The 21,332-nt window shown below is 35.8% G+C and overlaps 1 protein-coding gene across 3 annotated transcripts in view; it reads right to left on the reverse strand.

Moving 5' to 3' along the window:
- Positions 1 to 21,332, reverse strand: part of SYT1 (synaptotagmin 1) — a 533,656-nt gene that overhangs the window by 136,027 nt on the left and 376,297 nt on the right. For 2 of the 3 annotated variants that reach the window (XM_029954926.1, XM_029954927.1), the window contains 4 exons: positions 16,876 to 17,060; positions 10,936 to 11,058; positions 6,559 to 6,726; positions 3,236 to 3,403 (listed from right to left, as the gene is read on the reverse strand). In XM_029954926.1, coding sequence (XP_029810786.1) covers positions 3,236 to 3,403; positions 6,559 to 6,726; positions 10,936 to 11,058; positions 16,876 to 17,060 — 644 coding nt within the window. The remainder of the gene's footprint in view (positions 1 to 3,235; positions 3,404 to 6,558; positions 6,727 to 10,935; positions 11,059 to 16,875; positions 17,061 to 21,332) is intronic. The other variant, XM_029954928.1, reaches the window with a different exon arrangement.

A 21,332-nucleotide genomic window follows, 5' to 3' on the forward strand; every position in this document is an offset into this window, starting at 1 on the left:
ACTGAGCCACCCAGGCGCCCCACACCTTACATTTTCAACATATACTTAGTAACTTTCAGATAAGGCTTCTTCTCTTTCTTCCTTCTAAATTGCTTGCACATTTGGTTGATCACCAAGATAACATAATTTTTAACTTACATAATTGCTTCATCATCTTATGACTTTTATATTTTCCAACTTTTGGGTGACAGCACCTTACTCCATTCTTTCAAAAATCACAAGGTTGGATCTCAGTGGGTGGGATTTAACCTATTTAAATCTCAGTGTCAACCAAGCGAACAGACGACTGATTAGTGGTTCAGTTTCTAGGTTCCAAAGCTATGTCTTGAATTCCTTTTTTCCACCTTCCCTGATATCTTTCACTCCTTATGACATTAAACATTACACTGTTAGATGACAGGGAAATAAAGATCATGAACAGAATTGTTCATGTAAAAGGGAAAAACAGTATCTTTAAAATTGTGAGAACCAAAGTCAATCTAAGACTTCAATTTATTTATACAACTATAATTTCCTGCAGTTAATGGACAGTAGCATGAAATAATAGAGCCTATATCAGTGAGAATAAGTAATTCTTCAGATGAAAAATGTAACTAGAATCTTACTTCATTTATGAGAAAGTTTATACCTGGTTCTAGTCATCCAGAGATAGGTTGTAAACCAGACACTTGTTTCATGAGCTTTTTTATATCAAGATAAAAGGAAAGAGCTACTGAACTGAAAAGTGAAAATTACTATTCCCAAGTAGGTATCCAAGAGGAACAGCTCTGGAGTTTAAAAATGTAGTTGTAGAATAACTTCCCATTAAAAACTCTAGGGACATTAGGGAACAGAATGGTAGTAAGGAGAACCAGAGAGTAGTAGATTTGGATAGAGGGGAAAGGCTAGAACAAAGAGGGAGATAAAAGCATGAAGTGAAAAGAGAACCCAAACAAGACTGGCCAAGAGGAAAGAATGAGGGATCTCTTGCTTACTGAGCACTTAGCACACACCAGGCTCTGTACCACGTACTTTACACTGTATCCTACTTAATCTGTAGGACAGGGGTACATAATGTTAAACGGCTTTCTAAATTAAAAAGAGAAAACTGAATGTTAGAGAGCTTAAGTGATGTGTCCAAGTTCTCTAAGTAGGTAAATGGACTTGTCAGAAATGAAACCCAGGAGTGTTTGATCTTAAAGACTGGACTTTTTCAAGAAACCAGTCTCTCTGACAACAAGCCAGGCAAAGGTTGGTGTGAGGAAGGAAAGTGTGACCACAGTGTATACGATGAAAAACAGAAGCAGTGTCTACCCTCTTTACTTTCTTTAGTACCTACACAGTCCCAGAAATGTAGCGATTGATAGTAAATACTCACATAATATTTTTGAATGACTTGGGCTACAAAGATTTGAGGTAGAGAGAGAAGATGTGGAAGAAGAAGAAAGAAATAGAAGAGAGGGAAAGGAGAGGGCAAATAAAAGGATGAGAAGAAAAAAAATGTGATTCTTTTTGGGCAGTCTGTCTATCCTCTAATTTCCAGAGTCAAACTCAATCAGCTTGCTGCCAACTTTCAAATTCTGCCCATATTCAAAGAATTTTTGAGAGAGGAAAATTGCTACTGGCTTACACTGTCTTAACTGAGGCTAAAATATTTGCCAACTTTTCAGAAACGCAGTGAGGTGTGATCTTGGAGTTCCATGCCACTTGATAGTTATCAGATGAAGGTGAGGAATATGAACCATGCACTCTGGACAGGTAGCCATTGTGAAACACGAGTGGGTCATATTTTGATACTCAACGAACAGGCTAACCATTAGCCAGTCAACTAATAAAAACCTTTCAGTAAATAAATATTTGCCATGGTCCCACTTTGCACCCCAGTTGCAAGGAATTTACAAAGGAAAAATTTTTAATAAAACATAAAAATTGAATGAGACATTGTTAAAAAATTAGAAACATGATCAAATTATTATTTTCAGCCAGATGTTGGATTTAAGATTGATATTCACTCAGAGAAGAACTACTTATAAAAATAAAATGTAAAAACTCAACATTAGCTTAGGGTGATTTTTGAATATTCACAGTGGGGCTAAATCTGTATTAGTATTCAAGAATCTAAGTTTGACTAACACATTTGGTTAAGTTATATATATATTTCTTTCCAAAAGAAAAGGAGAGCTTAATTCAGATAATTTTTATTCCTTTTTTTCTTTTTACAGCCAAAGTTAGAGCACTAATAAGATTCAATTTCAGAAAAGCAATCAACAAACTTATTCTAAAACCTCAGTTACACTGGTCACAGAAAACCATAGGCTGAGAGAATTCCCAGGTAACAGGCTTTGGTTGAGTTTCTTGGACCTGGACTGCTCTTTGGTCTCCTGTGTGGCCCCAAAGTAATCACACCTTACAGCATCCTACGGATCCCTCATGTGATTATAAACCCAAGGGATTGTCAGGATCCAAAAAATAGCTAGAAATGAAGCAGCCTTAGGAATTCAGAGAAGCTAGGGTTGTTTGCCATTCTGATATTGGCCTGTTGAGACATTAGCACAGAAAAACACTAGTGCCAGGCAGGCATAGCATAATCAAATAGAATTGATTGTTATGTAGTTTAAATGCACTAAGGATATTAAACTACCCTTTTTAAATCACAGAAAAATCCTGTACTGAACTATTAAAACTGGGGAAAAAACAATGTGAAGAGTACTATAATAATGTGAGTCATTTAAAAAATGGATTTAATATCAGCCTTCGTGAATTATATTTGATGTTCCACCCATCATGCTCTGATATCTGTAGAAGAAACAATGAACGGTCTGTGATATGCAGAAATAATCAAGGGAAAAGTGCTATTTTATTTCTGTTTAATAGCTACATAACCTATGTGGAAAACATGAAATGACTCCGGAAAAATACAAAGAATAAGATGATTTTTCACTGTCCTTTTAAAGAAGTAGATGTGTACGTGTCTGGCATTTTGTAAGCTTTTTAGAAACAGATAGTGGGTGTGTGTGTGTCCAGGGAATTATCTATAGACATGGTGCACGAATCTTCCTCTTTTCTTTCAAATGAGACCCAGAAGACTAGTATACTTTTTAATGAGGTGATGCAATCCCTTAACCCTGTCTTACCAGCTGTCAGCAGCTGGAGGCCCACATTATCCTTCGTAGAGAACATCTTTCAGTAGGTTATTATGTGAATAGCAACTGGCGAGTACAGCTTGTCATATTAGAAATGCTAATGTTTTCCTTACCTCTTCCTTCTCTGCACTTTGCAGATCACGCCACTCCTCGGTTATGTGACCGAAATCCACTGTGTTCATGGGGACTTTAAACTCCCCAATGATGTCATGCTTGGAGAAACGATCAAAATCATAAACAGCCATCACCAGGGTTTTGCCACCCAGTTCTGAATACGGCACCTTAATAAAAAGAGATGAGGATAAAAATCTGGTCACAAAGATGCTTAAAATATGTTACTTATTACAGTGTTTAATTATAATATGTATGTTGGATGAGCAAAACAGGGATGTACTTTTTAAAAATTGAATCATTTGAATTACTACTTGAGGCTTAAATTGGGAGAAATGAGGGACTTCCTATAGTCAGGTACCACTTTATCCTAGTGTTCTATAAGCTATTAGTATTATTGATAGAGTCTATTAGTCATGCTATAAACACTTTAAGATTTAGCAGTGTTGGCACACAGTAGGCACTTAAATATGTATTGTTTGAATGATTAGTAGCTCCTTTGGGGGGAATTTGTTTAATACAAGAATAAACTAAGATGTCTTGCTCTTGACTATGTAGGTTTTACTTTAGGATATTGTGTTACTGTTATGATCAGTCACACTGTAAGAGTATAAGTTAGGGTGGAAAACTTGCTTCCAAAGTCCTACTAACTCAAGCCATTTGGATGCCACAGTTTAATGGAGAAGTGATTTCTGAAAAAATATGCTAGGAGTCAAAGGATTTAAATGAAATTAACAAGTTGCCTCACTCCCTAAAACAATTTACTGATGGACAAGAACTGACTAGAAAATTGATGTTTTGAGTATCAGAGATGCATTTTAATATAGACCTTGAGGTTCATTCTTAGGCATGACACTTTTTAGGAAGAGTGGTGGCAAAAGGCCAAGAACTGATGGATTCTCCAGCTGTTCAGATATATCTGGGACAGATGCTGTGGGCTGGGGTTTTTACTGGTGACATTTTTAATATTCAGGGGAAGCAGTGCATTCTAAGTAAGCTACACTTCAGTAACTGGGTAGAAACACCTAATTAAGAAATTGTGTGGACTTGTATCGAAGGTTTGATCACTTTTTATATATCAGAACAAATGGTTGTCGTTGCTGCATCAAACATTTCTCAATGAGCTTTGTATGTTACGGGAAGGAGAAGGAAGCATATTTGACCATAAACATAGAGGAAATTTTTGTCAAGAGTTTTTTTTTTTCTCACTTGTCATCTATTTGGAATCTGATTAAAGTACTTTGATTAAAATGTAGGAACCGTGCTTTTTCCATTTTAGAAGAAGAAAAACCCTTCCAAACAGCTGAATGTCAGAGGAAGAAATAAATTTTAGAGTAGGGATAAACATTTCATCTTATTCCTGAAATAACTCTGGATTTTTTGGGTGATTCTACTGAAATAACATTGTCAAAAAACCTAGGCTTGGGGTCAGACAGGCCCAGGCCTGGGTTTTCGCACTTTCTAGATGAAGGGTTTGGGGCAACTTCATGTTTTTTCCCTATCACATAGCGATAATAGTAAGGCCTACTTCACAGAGCAGTTTGAAGCTGAATGAATACAGGTTAGGCAGAGTCGGCACTTACATAGTTACTATTTGAATGCTTAGTACCTCCTTCAGCTGGGAGTTTGGAGGAAAAGAAGCATTTAGGCCAGGGCATGTCGTGTTCCTGTGAAGTGGATTTGAACTCTGTTTTAAAGCCTCTTCCCTTTAAACCATTACGCTTCTGTTCTCCCATCATCTTGTCTATTGGCATTTCAATATGCGTAATCTACAATGTCTTCCGGAGAAATGAACCAGTTCTCTGGAAACAGCAGCATAGTTCTAAGTGTATCAAAGTATATTACACTTTGGATTGATTTATCACCTGACCAGCATTCTTGAAATAAAATAGGACCTGATAAAATTTTATAGGCAGTCAAAATTTTTCAGTATAAACCTCTCAAAGCCACAGAAATTACTAATAAAATTTTAGAAATACATTTTTTTGAAATAACACACAGGTAACTCAAAACAGAAAGACACCATAGTATTTCAAATAATTTAAGGAGTCTGTTGACTACACTGTGGTCAGAAACTCCTGACCTAAATTAAAATTAATACATAGCCAAACAGAATGATGGTCATTACCATTTGCAATATTTTATTAGTTTTATCTTCATTTTATGCTCTGTGGTATACTGGTCATAGTGAGGAGTTCTTGGTAAGCTGAGTTGTTTCAGAATCTTATTACTACTCTAAACAAACAATCTGGGCATAGAAAAGTGTAGTTTTTAGATAAGATTACTGACAATACATTGGGGATTTTTGCCTTCAAATTTGAAATTTCGGAGTGAACAGAAAGATATTACTCTTACAAAACTGGAAACAAGGCTCGAGGAAATGACTCATGCCTTTACTTGCACCCATTTATTTTACACCATAGTATTTGCTCACATGAGCCCCATGCTGTCGCTAAGGTTGGCTGATAGATGAGTGATTTTGAATCTGCCTGCTGGCATATTCACAGACCTTTCATAATTCAGAAATGTATTATTTTAAGTAATGCACTTTACAGTTTTTTCACATATTGAAGATAGTTACCAAAGTACTGCTTTTTATGCGTTTTATGCGTGACTTGGAGACATGAGCCACAGAACTGTGTATGTGGAGATGCCTGAGGCCTGCGGGGTACATTTTCCTGTCCAGTTATTTTATGGCCAGAATCTCTCTTTGTTATTGTTTGTTAGCTGAGGTGTCTCAACAAGATGAAGAGCACTAGGGAAGAGCCTAGAGTTAAGGGAAAACGCTAGAAATGCAGAAAAACAATAGGTTTGTATTCTCATTATTGATAGGTTCAGAATGCTCTTGGAGGGCTTGGATTGCCTCTATACACACAGGTTTTACTCTCATGGTATTTCTATTTGTACCATTTAAACAGTGGAACACAGGGTACTTTATTCGGTGATGGTAACTTATTTTCGGGAACTTTGAGACTTAGTAAAAATAATAATTTCATTATTCCTTTGGCTTTATTTGAGAGAGAGGGCAATGTTCAAGTCTATTGGCTCACGTTTCCCTTTTTGGATGTGAATGACATCCCATCCTCTTCCAGCCTGTATTCTGTCCTGAGATGGCCAAGCAGAATCCTACTTTAACCAAATCTAACGATTGTGTAGAATCCTTACTGGAATGAAGATAAGAATTTTAAATATTCTGAATAGACTCATCCGTGAGCTTCTGAACAAGTGCTCATGTGCATTTCTAGGTCTGTGTCGGGATGTCAGGATGAGACGGATCTGAAAACCACAGAGGAAATGTTATTAGTAAGTACAAAAAAAAATGTACCTTGAAAGTAAATTGCTCATTGAAGACAGGATTAAGGGTCTTTCGGTGGACTTTTGTCTCAAATTTCTTCTTCTTATCGGGCAGCAGAAACACTTTAACGTAGGGGTCAGATGTGCCTCCCATGTCTAACGCAGGCAGCTCAGCAGCCTGGATAATCCCTACCAGCAGCTGGAAAGAGAGAATAAAGCAAACACAAACATTGGTGGACATTTTGGAAAAGACTGTTCACGATGTTGCATATTGTGATCTCTCTCCCTCTTCTCTTTGCTTTCAATAAACTTTTATTTCTCTTACAAGTCTAAACCCAGAACGCAAATGAAGCAAGCCATATAGACTTCAGAAACCCAATTATGACAGATGCAGGCTCTGGGAAGCCTGGTTTCAAACACAAAAGAGGCTTTTAAAAGGTTGCTGATTACAGTTAAATATGGAATTCATGTTTGCAAAAGGGTTGCAATCAAATAACTTCCCAGTTGCTAAAAGCCCTCGTGCATTATTTTTCATTCCAGGGCATGATTTGTAAGTGGAAATAAATTGTTAAACAATAACAAGTCTGTAATTATGAAGTAGGAAAATTTTATACTAAACTCAAAGCTTCAGACCAGCAAAGTAGAAATTTCTTAGAAATTGGGTAGCATTTTGAGATAAAAATAAGATGTGCAAGTTTCTATCATATTTGACCTTTACTTGTATGCTGCCTACTTTTTATTTTAACTTACAGTAAAATGACCATTTATTCTGTTTAATATAGGACATGGAGTCAAATACCATTTCAGCTTCACATAAATGAAAGTAAGATTACAGATATGATTTGAATGTTGAGTGACCAACTTTCTAATTTTTTTTTTCTTGAAGGCAGAGGTTTCTCCATGTCTTTTTTTTGTGATCCATTCCTGTCTTACTATGAATGGGAGGGAGATAGGCTGGCCTTGTTAATGGTTTTGCAAGAGAATAAAAGGTGTGAGAGGAGGATTCTAAAGGTGCTGTTGCTGGACGTTTTGTATTAACAGACTGGTTTAGAAAAAAAGAATTTAAGCCAAAACGTAGGCATTGATTTCCAGAAGAAGGCAGAGGCCGGAAAGTCTCAAACTCAGTGCTCCATTTAAGTAACTAACATAAGTTGAGTCTAGCTATCTCTAAAAAGTGCCTTTTCAGACTTTGGGTGAAATATGTGCTGATGTACTTATCTCTAGAGAATCTAATAACTTAGCGAAAAATAAAAAAAAATAAATGTTTCTAATTATCAAAAAGACCTTTAGGCTTATAGATCCCACATAATGTGATAGTGCTTTGTTTTACATTTCTGTGCAAACTTTTTCAAGAAAATATGCTGTAATTCTAAATAAGGATCTAGTGAAATACAAAAAAAAAAATCCTCACGGGAAACAAAAGTAGGCCCTCTTATTGTTGTCCAAGGTATACTTGTCAATAAATGCAGTTACATTATGGCTTTATGCATCAAACCTGAAAATTTGAGTCTGACTTTTTAATCCAATTCACTTACTTTAAAAAAAAAAAAGTTGCACTTCCCATAAAACTAACCCCCTGTGTTGGTAAGGACGCTCTGGCTAGTTGGCTCAGTTTTTCACTGGGACCAGTACTCTCGGTGATTGTTATTTCCATTTTAGTGCTCAGTATCTCTGTGACAGCACCGTACAACAGTAGCAATAAGAGTGCTGGATTGTAGGTATACAAAACACAGACAGATGGCCAAGAACAGCTAAAACAGACGTCAGATTATAAAGACATGATGAGTACAGCAAACAGTTTCTCTTGCTTTGCCAAGTTGGTATTTGGAATTAGCCTTTAGATAGCAATGCGAATAAGCAAGATTCTATTTTCTCCTCACTTAAAAAAACAACAACAACTTAATGTTTGTTTATTTACTTACTCAGAGAGAGTGAGTGAGCCAGGGAGGGACAGTGAAAGAGCTGCACTGGCAGCACAGAACCTGATGTTGGGCTCGATCCTGCGAACTGTGAGTTCAGGACATGAGCTGAAATCAGGAGTCGGATGCTGAGCCAGCTGAGCCACCAGGTGCCCCTACTTTTTGAAATAAATTTTCTTTTGGGCAGGGAATGCACTCATCCTATAACCTAAACTCTTTAACTCTAGGTGACTTATATTCTAATGATTTTTGGAAATTTTGTTGACAAGGAGTGGAGTTACTTCTAACCTCCCTTCTGCTTGAAATAAGTATCACATGTCTCTGGGCAACGAAAGCCTCTCATTTAGAGTACATTATAGTTCTGTTTTAGTTTTGGTAAGCAAACATGTATACTTGATTACATCTTAATATATAAAATTCCTCATACTATATTTCATGATTCATAGGATTCATCTTATAAATTACATTAGCTGAGGACATTTGGGAAGAAAATCAATGCATACTAATTGAAAAACATTTAATCAGGCAGAATCTTCTAGATCTCAGAATGAAATACCTTTTTAACAGTTGGATATTTGCTAGAAAGGGAACAATAAAAGTACTCAATATATTTTAGTAAAAAAAAAATCAGTGGTATTTTCTTAAAAATACTTTCTAAAATGATACTTAATGAACTCAAGCTAACTTACAAGTTACAAAATTATGACTAACCAGGATAAGATACCACTAGATTTCTACTGGATAATATGAAAGTAGAATAAAGTCGGAAAACATAAGCAATACATATATATAGGCATGTTAAATTTCGGGGAAAAAAAGTTACATGTTAAGATCTCATGCATTGACCTTCATCTTTCCCAGAATATGTAAACAATAGGCAGTTCTGATGATCAAATTTTGTTGGCCAGGGTAGAAATGACCTTAAATTCCCTATTTTAATTAACTATAAATGGTATACCTACAAATGCGTATAAACCCATACTTATAAACTTGAATCTGTAACTGAAATGCAGCTTTCTAGAATGTATTATGAAACAACTAGCCAGGGCTATAATGAAACTGATAAAAGTTTTTAGTATGATAAAGCATATCAATACATTCTTCATGAGGAATCTCTGGAAATTTGTAAAGTGAAAACATTATTTAAATTGTCAATTTCTAAAATATGCCCGGAATTCTTGCAACTGTGTTGAGTTCTCATAGTGTGACTGACTTTGGACTTTGATGCTCAAAGTTGAACATTGGTGTTTGTTCTGTTTATTGTTAATTCCTCATCAAACTGGAAATAATTTAACGCAAGCTGCATTAGTAGTAAATGTATTTTTTTTTTTATCATTTTTTTCCCTCTAAAAAGATGAGAGAAGGAAAACAAAAGTGATAGTTAAAACTCCCCTTGTCAGACGTGGACATTGTCCTAGGATTCTTAAGAGCCTGATCTCTCAGCTGATCCCACTAATTCTTACCTAGCCTTTAAATTTAGCAATTCAGAAGGTAAAGGGACATGGTCAATTTCATGGATCTTAGAAGGGTTTTTTTTTTTTTTTTTAAAGAGATTTTAAACCTTTATCTTTGAGCTAACTTTCAACATGGTTAATAAAAGACCCCTAATATTGTCATTTATCTAGGTGGCACTTTATGGCTTTTTGAGAAATTGAAGGAGGAATGATTATTTTATTCCTGTCTTCAGTTCCTTGTCACTTTTTGGGCAGAAGTCACAGGCACTAGAAATGAAGTTGATGGTCTTTCTACTTTTCTAGAATGGTTAGTTTATCCATGCTAGGAATTTTACCTGGTGTCATGATATTACATAAGGCATTCGTGCCTTTGAAATGCATGGAAGGCAATCAGTTTTTCATTTCTGATTCCTTATCACACAGTTATATTTTGTTTTATTTTTTGAGAGAGGATGGGGTGGGGCAGAGGGAGTGAGAGAATCATAATCATGCCCAGCATGGGGCCCGATGCAGGGTTTGATCTCACGACTGTGAGTGAGATCATTACCTGTGCTAGAATCAAGAGCCAGATGCTCAACCGACTGAGCCACCCAGGTGTGCCTACATTTTGTTTGAAAGTTTTGGTTGAATGGTGGTCTAGTTCAATAGTTCCTCGCCCTGTTTGGATCTAAATTTGATAAATTTCAGGAGAGATGGTTCAAGCTCAGGCTGAGGGGCCAGTGGGGGTAAGATTGTGGCTAGGAGCTGTCAGAATCAGACTGACTACCTCCAAGTTCATTTGTATTCTGCTTGCCTGCGTTAGTGCCACAAGTAGATGTAATCCGTTGAATACTGTGAATTCCAATTACCAGAAGTTAAATTAGCAAGTAGGGGACTGCCTGTACTTAGAAATGATTTCATCAATAGCTTTGATAATTGCATTTTCCCCTCGCAGCAAATGAAATGTTTTAGGAAGTAACTTGCTTCAATTTCTACTTGGTAATTTCAGAAAATGTAATGGAATTAGAAGTCCTTTCTGCACCCCCCTCCCCATACCTGGTTATTCTGGAAATCATAATCCAATGAATATTGAAGTTTTCCCAGTTTCTCCTCTTCTTTGGGTTCTTCTTTTTCTTCCCCATCAGTCAATCCAGTTTCGGCATCATCGTCCTTTAAAGCCTATGAGTAGGGAACAGATTAAATGTGAACTCAAGTGAATTCATGGAAACCCATATTGACCTGGGCCTGCGGTTATACTTCCAAGCTGTTAGAAGCAAGCACAAAGATGCTGGAAGTCCGTTTGTCTGACACACATTCACATTTGCTGCTTAGATATTTTTTAAAATTCCACTTGTGCACGGAATTTTCACCCCCGATCAGCAAGCAACATGGAAGCAGCGATGGAAGAAGCCCCTCAGAATATTGCAAGCAAGGAATGTAAAGTCGTTGCAAAGAAAATGTCAACTGGGCATCATGTTTGGCTTTGATAAAGCTGCTTCTTTCAGAGGTATGATACACATGCTATTAACCAGGCCAGGTTTCACATTCATGTAGTTTAAAGAGATCTAAGCATCATGTAGAACATCACTGTTACATGCAGTGGAGGACTTCTTTGAAATGCGTGGCCTTTTCTTGCCTTGTTTCCTATGAGAAAGATAGCCAAGTAAGTGATTCTCCAAGACTTTTAATATCCTATGTTTCACATGTATGTTTATAATGGTTATGGAAAAAGTGGAAAAAACATGCCACCAGTAAATGCATGGTGAAAAGTCTATGCCATGTCCAGTTTAAGTTTACCATTTTATTTTTATAACAGCTCCACAGAAAGCTAGGCTGAATTAAACTGATTTATGGGTCTGTTTGATATAAAAAAAAAAGCAGTTATATTTGCTATTTTGTCAAACTGAAATCCGTATAAACATTTATTTTGCGTTGATGAACAAAAATGGTACTGAAATCTCAAAACTCAGTTTGGATGAACTGAATATTCTTGATAATCTAAAACTGAAGTGTCATGAAAATTGAAATACTAGAAAGCTCATTATTTTATAAAAGAGATTAGAATGCTCCTCTCTTTTGAAAATGTGTATTTTCCCATGAAGTACAAGAGTTTTGCTGAAAAAAAAAAGATGTTAAAAAGATAAATATTGGGAATTTGTTTTTAGGGATATGGATTCTTATTGCCTTACAGAATTAGAAAAACAATTTAAAAAACTATACATAATTTTTCAGAATTAAAAAGTGATAAAATGACATCTCCCTGACTACTAGTGAGGTTGAAAAATTTTTAAATCTTTAAAGTAACCAGTTGTATTTTTGGGGGGGGGGCGGGAACTTGTATCTATCCTTAGCTAAGTTTTCTAGCATTTTGTTTGACTCTTACTAGTTTCTAGAGACTCTGTGTTACAGTGCTTTCAACTTTTCTGTTATATAGATGTGTACATGTACACATACACACCAAATATTCTTCCCTTGTTTTTGGTTATGGCATTTTCATTGCTCTGTGTGTGTGTGTGTGTGTGTGTGTGTGTGTGTGTGGTACCCTGCTTTATATCTATGACAGAGTAAAGGAATCTTAACTCTTGTCAGCAACTTAAATTGGAAAACCCTTGTAGAACTCAAATGCCAGAAGCAGACCCAGATTTCAGAAAGGCCTGAGTTGTCAGACTATGGTTCATCACCTAACCTCTCCCCACCTACCAGGCTATGCGATCTTTCTTCTCTGTTCATGGAAAGCTTACTGTTAACTCATCCGTTTACACAGAGACTCTCTGTGGGGCTGAATGAACAAGATTTTTCCAATTTGGCTCTCTTTGCTACCTCCAATTCAATCCTTAAAAAAATGGAGATGTGATGGCATCATATCAATAGAACTCATTTGGGTGGGAGGATCATGTAAATAGAGTTGAGCGGTAGTTAGAGGCGCCTCCTCTCCTCTGTACTTCTTGAAAATTTTCAGGAACCTACAATGAGTTTGGAAAATTGAAAATTACTGTTATCATATCTGTGTAGAAACCTTCACAAATCTGGTTAGCCATACACCATTTCATTAGGAAAGTTCATACTTAGATGCTTCCCTGAAGAGTAAAATGCCAATGTACTTACTGATAGTCAAAGGCAGAAAATCATGAAATTCCTTAAAAATTTAAGCTTTTACCTTGAGTGGGGGGATAAGTCACTAAAGGGAACATGGTCGTAAAGTGGTCAGCAAAGACTACTGAGTGTAATTGGGGGAGCGGAGGCAGTGAAATCTCTTGCCCTTTCAAAACCTTGGCTGCGTGTTAAGTCTTTAACACTCTCCTCAGTGTGCCTAGAAAATTACAGCTTAGGTAAATTGCCTCCCGGGAAGATTTTAAGTTCTTAAAAATAACAGCAAACTAATGTGTATTTCTGTCTGCAAAGCCTACACATTACTTTATGATAATTATCAAAAAAATTCATGGATTAAAGTACTTTTTCAAAGGTTTCTTTCAGAACTGACAATTTACATATCATGTTTCAGCTGAGTGCAATTTGAAATAGTGGGGATATTAAATCTCCTTCTTTCTAAGTGGTTTTTGCCTTAATAAAAGGTGCAGGACCATCTTTGTGATTATTCTGCATGAAATAGGGCTAAATTTTCGATAATTTCTCTGCGCCAGTGTTCATCACCGAAATGATTAAGTCTATTCTTGTCCTGAGGGCTGAGCTCAAGCAGGACGCCTTCTGTACCATCACATTAAACTTAGACCTATTAAATCAGTGGCTATTATAATATCTCAGGAGCAATACCCCTCCACACCCCCCTCAACAAAATGCAGAGGAAAAAGCTTGTAAATCCAGCAGTTTTGATAGTTTGCTGAAACGTAGTAGTGAAAGCTATCCTAGGAACATCAGATCTTGTTTAAAATTTCAAAGATTTGGTGTACATGCTTCGGCTTGCTTCGACATTCAAAAGGTACTTAATTTTACAAACCATCAGAAAGAGAAGTTACTCTAAGTTGTTAAGATTGGTTTTGATAAGGCACACTTAAAAAGTAGCAAAGGAACTGCATTTTCTTTCCACTCCCGTCAATTAACAACTTGAGCTTTCTAATACTGTTCTGTTGAATCAGTTAGGAAGGATGAAAATGAGAGCCCTTTATCTTAGAAAAAAGAAATCAATTTAGTTCAGCCTCTTGATGTGTGTCAGAATGGTACACCCGGAGCTGTGGCGCCCCAGCGGCCAGGCCACTAAATGTATCTGAGCATTGACTAGGGCTTTCTAAAGAGCAGAGGAAACCTACCGCAAGGGACAGTCCAGAACAGTCATGAGACATAACACAGATAAGGAGGACATAGAAGGAAGAAATAAAAATTAAAATATCCACACACATTAGTGAAAACCATGGAGAAATGACCTTTTCAGACCTACGACTTTGCAAGTTGGTATTGTCCCTCTGCACTGTCAGTATTCTCAAGCTTTAAGGAATTAAACAAGAAACCTTTCATGTAAGTCTCACGCTATGTAAATACACTGTTACTAGTTAGTTTGTTGTCATTGTGAAAGGTAAAGATTCTTCGTTGGCTGTGAAATTTTAATGTAGAGACAGATAGCCATGAGCATGGAATTTGAATTTCTGTGCATTCCTACACAGATTGAAATGGTAAAGACTTACTGGTGGCTCTGGAACCGTAGATCTTAATAACAAATCTTATCTAAAATGCCTCAGGCATCTGTTGGGATTTTAAATGAGAGGCATAGACTATACTTGTTTTTCCCCATGTTCACCTAAATATTCTGTTTAAAATATCTGCAAATGTAATTATTTAAGAATAATCTTACTTTATACTATTTTGAATTTGGATGGCTGACATTTGACATACATCTTAAAACTGTACATTCTATTTTGCTTCTTCATCCTTCCTCTTTGTAAAATATAGAACCCATCATTAGCTACTCTTGCCAGCCTCAAAAGACGAGTGTAAGCTACTTTTGTACAACTGGGCCTCTTTTTACTTGTCCAAATTGTATTGTATCCTGTACATCTAATTATTCAAATATAAGATCTATAAAATTCTATATGGACAAAGTAATCTACCTAAAAGGATAAGAACTTTGTGAATGGTTGAAATCGTGAATACTTTGTTGCAATAGTAGATTATTGTAAACTATCACTGAATTCCTACCAGTATTTCCTTTTTGACTCCTTTTCTCTTCCCCTCCCAGCCAAAGGAATCAGTGATCCATGAAATATGAACCACCATCGATTTTCTGTACTTAGCATTTTGAGATCTTGGTCATTTATCCAGGTCATAATAGGGGTAATAAACACCACTACTCTACTATAAATTATAATCTTACATCATGCATAACAAATTCGACAAAGAAAAATACAAATTTCTTACGTGAGGAAAAAATGCTATAGTTACAATTTAACATTACTTGGTCCTTTTAATGGTTAATTCTAGGATTTGGGAAAATCACACTTGAATTACATTGTAGTTCTGAAAACAATAGGACTGTATTTTCATGTTGTTTCATAGATACAGATGAAATTCACCTACAACTTATTCAGATCATGTCTGTCTAGCACAGTTTCTCTGTTCAATAAATTGTTTAAAGAAATCTCTATCAAGTTCTGCTTGTTATAGAAAATGTTGAAAAAAGCAAGCTATGTTTTCACATTTCAGTTTCTGTGTAACAAATGAACTGAAGAGAAAAATCCTTATTAGACCTTTAGGGTTGAATGTGGGTGCATGGACTTCTGTGGCTGTGATTAGAAACATTCAGAAAAATGTAAACCTCTGTGTGCTTAGGACAAAGCTCTCTGAGCCTGAGTACAGGTGCTCCATCGATTCTAGAGCTCTGAAACCAAACATAAGTTCAGTGAGTGAAAAAGAGCCTTTGTGAAATTGTTGTCAGTAGACATTATGGAGTCTTGGAGAAAAAAATGTTTAAAACTCAAGGTAGGGAGTGGAGTTGGCACCCTGAAGGTGTGTTTAACTAGGAAACTATGCAAATGTACTAGAAATGTCCTCCTTGACTAAATTGTTCTTAAGGAGACTGACCTATTTAAGAGTCCAATTAATAGTAATGAATACTATGAAAAGAACTTTAAAAACTGTCAATATCTATTGCTATTTGGGAATAAAGAGAACTTGTCAATTATTTGAAGAGAAACAAAGATAATTGAGTGTTATTTCTATGACAAAGCTCTACATTTACATTTTTAATATGAATTAAGTGTTTAGAGATTACCACTATGATTCCAAAAAATAATGAAGAAGCCTTTAATTTTAATTATTAAGAGTAAACTTTATTCTGAACCAAATCATCCAGGTAATTTAGTAAAAATAGACAACAGTGTAAAGAAATCCAAATAGCTTCCTAAGGCTTGGGATGATAAGCCGGTTGGATGGATTTTATAACCTGTGTTATGGTTCCATTGTCCCTAACTTAACAAAACAAGAATTTTGCTATAAAATTATACCCTGTTCTTGCGGACTAGCTGATAATTCTCTCCCTTTGCCTGTTGAAATTCACTATTCCTGAGTGCTGATTATTGAGATGGATGGAGATATAGGAATGGTAATTTTCATCAAGTATGATAAGTAGCCATAAGTCTCAGTTACTTAACGGATTGTGAACAATAATATTAGAAGGGCGCCTTGCCCGAGAGGGAATGTATTCAGATACTCTTTATTCTGTTTCTCTCAATGCAATTAAGACTGGCTGAACAGATGTAGTCACAATATTTAGGCATCATTCCAGGATGTGGGACCTGTCAAGATGGCCCTGATGGTCATGGATGCCCTTTTCTGGTTCATATGCTTAGGAGACTGGAAAACCCTACCAAGTGTTGTCATTGCACATTGGGATGTTGAATGGAGACTGAGAGGATTATAGAGTATTTCTACAGCAGTGACATCTGTCTAGGAATTGCTTATATCTATGCTTATCTGTCATAAAACAATAAACCATTTGTTAACCTTCAGTGAAGTCATCTAACAAGTAATGTGGAATGAATACATTACCTGGTCTTTCATAGTCTTCCCTAAGTCTTTCACATCTTTCATGTTAATGGCATTCTTGCCTCCCTTTTCTTTTCCCTTCTTCTTGTTTTTCTTTTTGAACAAACATTTCTTACAGATACAAAAGCAGCAGGTCAGGACTAAAAGGACAGCGACTATGGCTATGGCGATTAAGGCCCACGGTGGCACTGCAAAAAGAAAACATGCGGAGAGCATTAGTCATAAATATTACATATGCAAAGTCTTCTAACCTGTGGGCTACAAAGATAATCACTGATGAATTCTTATCTATTGAGTGCTCCAGGCACACTGTTCTGTACTGTTACCTGCGTTTCCTCTGCCAAGATGGCGGTTTCTATTTTTTCTACTTCACCCTTCCCCATGTATTCTTTCCTCCAACTTAGATTTCCATGAATCGTTTCCTTCCATCATTTAGAGCACAGCTCTGGAGTTTGGCCGTTGAGTTTAATTTACTGGGTCCACCATTTATTAGCTGTGTGACCTTGAGCAAGTTATCTAACCTCCCTCTGCCTCGGTATCCTCACCTCTAAAAAGTAGAGGTAAATTGATAGGTATCGTAGACTTTTTGAAAATTAAAGTTATGATAACAGTGGTACCTATTTAATCTTTGAAAATTAAGGGAGTTAATATACTAAAAAGTTTAGAATGGCATCCAGCACATAGCAGGAACTCAACGGCCATTTTTAAGGCATACGGCTAAATATTATGGATTACACAGAACCCTCAAGGTACATTTGGGAACATGTACTATGTCCACTAATGAATACATATGAGAGGAAGAAGAGGTGATTTTTAGGTAAGAAGAGAGGCTTCAGATTGATAGGCTCTTTTTAAGATAGTAAAGTATATATAAATAAGTATATTCAAACATATAAACCTTTTTCTATTACAGTTTTCCATCTACTAAAAGTTAATTCATTTTCTTTTGGCCTATTTTATACTATGTGCTTATATTAAAGAAAAAAGATCTTGTGGAGATGTTTAAGATTTTACTTTGCCTGGAAAGGAATTATTCAATTACTGAGATTGATCAGAAGAAGTAATTAGATTTGCCTGTTGTAATTAAGAAAAGACACTGGACATTGAAATGGTAAGAAGAAGTACTATTTTCTTCCAGCTACATAAACATCATTAGTATCAGTGATTGCTGAATACAAGTCAGGAATGCTTTGGTAAAGTAAAAGCACTTAAAAATTAACCTCTCTTCAAAAACCTGAGAGAACCCACTCGTAGCTGTCCTTCTGTGTTTAGCTTCATAATGCAGAATACTTACCGTGCATATTATTCTAACTTACAATTGGTTAATAAATATTAGTCTAAGGACCTAATAAAAGCACAACTTCTGAAATTGTTTTCAGCCAAAGAAATATTTGAAAGTTATATATAAGCCAACACCGAATGACATGTTTTATGTTCTGTAATCTCATTAAACAATCATATTTTTTAAAATGTAAATTAAACTTATATAACCAATGATATCATTCATAACACCTCATTTAAAACCTTCTGCCTCTTTTGATCTAGTTAAAATCTTGCCATGCATGAACGAGAGAGTCTACATATTCATCGCAGGCCAGACAGTATTAATAATGACCCTTCATTTTGAAACTCATAAATTATTCTTCTGGTTGGACTTGTATGATGGTCTCTCAGAGCTACATAAAAGTCTTCTAAATTACACAGGACAAGACAGATCATTTGACATCTTCACAAAAAGGAAATAGACAGTGAAAGCATGGGGACATTATTTAATCCAAAGAAATTAAAGAAATAGGAACACAGGATTATAGGAGGAAATCCTACATAGTGCAACTTGAAGGTAAATTATAAACACTGAGAAAATTTTATTGGATGACTTTTATTTCTTAAAGTGCTGCCATACTCGAGGTTTGATCTTCTGAGTAGCTTCATTTTAACTTTAAATATGCTATATTGAATATATGAAGTAAACAGGATTTGCTTCACAAGTTACCAGCACTAATAGTTGGAATTAAAAAAACGGAAGGGTATCATTTTATGTACCTGTATGAAAACCTGGCTGAATAGATACTTGGAATATAAACCACCATTTTTAATTAAATTGAGTTATTTGAATTCTCACCTTAAATGCTACTGTGGAGAGCAGCCAAATATTTGGAATTTGGTAAATTTAGCAAGAAACATGATCTATAGGATTATTTACTAGTATTTATAGACATGTTTGAATATAAGTGAAAAAAATCTCATGAAATGTATTTTGTATTGGACTAAAACTTGAAAATCTTAATATAGGCTAACAACTGCTATAGCTTTATATATGTTATCTCAATATTTATAGCAGGTTTATTCATTATTCCTTTAATTGTATGCTGAAAAATCTATATACGTAGGAAAATATAGATCCAATAGTTTGAGAAATTAAAAATATCTTTACATTAGTATATAAAAAATGTACAGATTTTATTTTTTTTATATAACACAATTTATTTTTTTAACATATGCAATTATTTTCCATCATTTACACTACAGTAGTTACAATGACACTCCAAACAGAAAAGCAAAGTAAAAAATCAAAACCCTAACTTCTATTTCATGTAATTAGACTTATACAGAAATTAGAAGGTTAAGTAACAGCTAGTTAATCACCTAATTTCACAGCTATCTGAAGTGGCAGTCGTTATATAGCAGCTTATCTATGATACATTCAAAGGTAGCTACTTTTTGCATGGACCTCAAGTATATTGTAGTATAGAGGTGGAATTTAAAGGTATTAGGCAGGTTGTGTTGTAGCTTATGGGCAAGTAAAAAATGTACAGATTTTAAATGTATACAAGGAAAAATCTTTAGCTTTGAAACCTTTTTAATAAAATATTTTATATTAAAGTGAAAATAAATGACAGCATAAGGGGCTGCCAAGTGTGATTTCCATTACATAAAGTATAGCTTCAACAAAAAATGGGTTCATAAAAATATTGCTATTGGCAGAAAACGATTGGCTTATTGTTATTGCTACCTATCATTAAATGGAATTTTATAACAAGAATTTTAACATTTAACTTAAAGACCTTTCAGCAGAAAATAATAGACTTCTGTAGAAGTTTTCCATTAAAAATGTGATTTTGATTTTCCAGGTAATGAATTAACCGCACATTATTTAACCCAAAGGTAAACTGATGCATAAGAATTAAGTAAAGTCAATTTTAAACTGCTTCTGACATTTTAACTTAGACTTTGTGATAGGCAGAGTTAGGATTCCTCTGAAATGTCCGCATGCTATTCTCTGGGACCTGTGAATATGTTACCTTACATGGCAAAAAGGACTTCACAAATATAATTTAGGATCTTGAGATGGGGAGATTATCCTGGGTTACATCCAGATAGAACAGATGTAATTACTGGAGTCCTTATAAGTGAGAGAGGCAGGCAGGTGTTTGAGAATCAGAGAAAGTGGAAGATTCCTTGCTGCTAATTTTGAAGATGGAGGAAGGGACCATGGACCAAGGAATGTAGGTGGCCTCTAGAAGCTGGAAGAAGCAAGGACATGGATTCTCCCATACAGTTTTAAGAAGGAATCTGTTCATACAGCTATAATGGAAAAGAGTATTGAGGTTCCTCAAAAAAAAAAAAAAACCCTACTACCATATGATCTAGCAATCTCATTCTAGGTACATATCCCAAGGAAATAAAAAAGTACTATTTTGAAGTGGTATATGCACCCCTATGTTCACTGTAATATTATTCATAAGAGGCTAGATAAAGAAACAGCCTGGGTGGCCCAGTCGGTTAAGAGACTGACTCTTGATGGTGGCTCAGGTCAGATTCTCACCATTTGTGGGATCAAGCCCCACATTGGTGTCTGTGCTGACAGCACAGAGGCTGCTTGGGATTCTCTCTCCTCTTTGCTCTCTGCCCGCCTCCCCTTTGTGCTTGCTCTCTCTCTCTCTCCCTCAAAATAAATATTTTTTAATGTTTTTTTTTTAAAATTTATTTTTGAGAGAGAGGGACAGTGTGAGCAGGGCCAGAGAGCAAGTGAGACACAGAATCCAAAGACAGGCTCTAGGCTCTGATCTAGCTGTCAGCACAGCCTGATGCGGGGCTCAAACCCACTTAACTGTGAGATTATGACCTGAGTTGAAGTTGGACACTTACCCGACAAAGCCACCCAGGCACCCCATAAATCTTAAACAGCCTAAGTGTCCATTAATGGAGGAAAGGATAAAGAAAATGTAACATATATGTATATTACATACACACATACACATACACAATTGGAGTATTATTTGACCATAAAAAAGAAAAAATCCTGCAATTTGTGGCAACATGGATGGCTCCTCAAGGCATTAATGCTGAGTGAGATAAGTCAGTGATAGAAGTCGTACAGAGAAGCCCTGTATGATCGTGTTTAAATGCAAAACCTATAAAAAATGGAGAACTCCAGGAAAGAGAGTACAATGGTGGTT

This window comes from Suricata suricatta, chromosome 10, assembly GCF_006229205.1.
Source record: "Suricata suricatta isolate VVHF042 chromosome 10, meerkat_22Aug2017_6uvM2_HiC, whole genome shotgun sequence".
NCBI classification, from domain to species: domain Eukaryota; kingdom Metazoa; phylum Chordata; class Mammalia; order Carnivora; family Herpestidae; genus Suricata; species Suricata suricatta.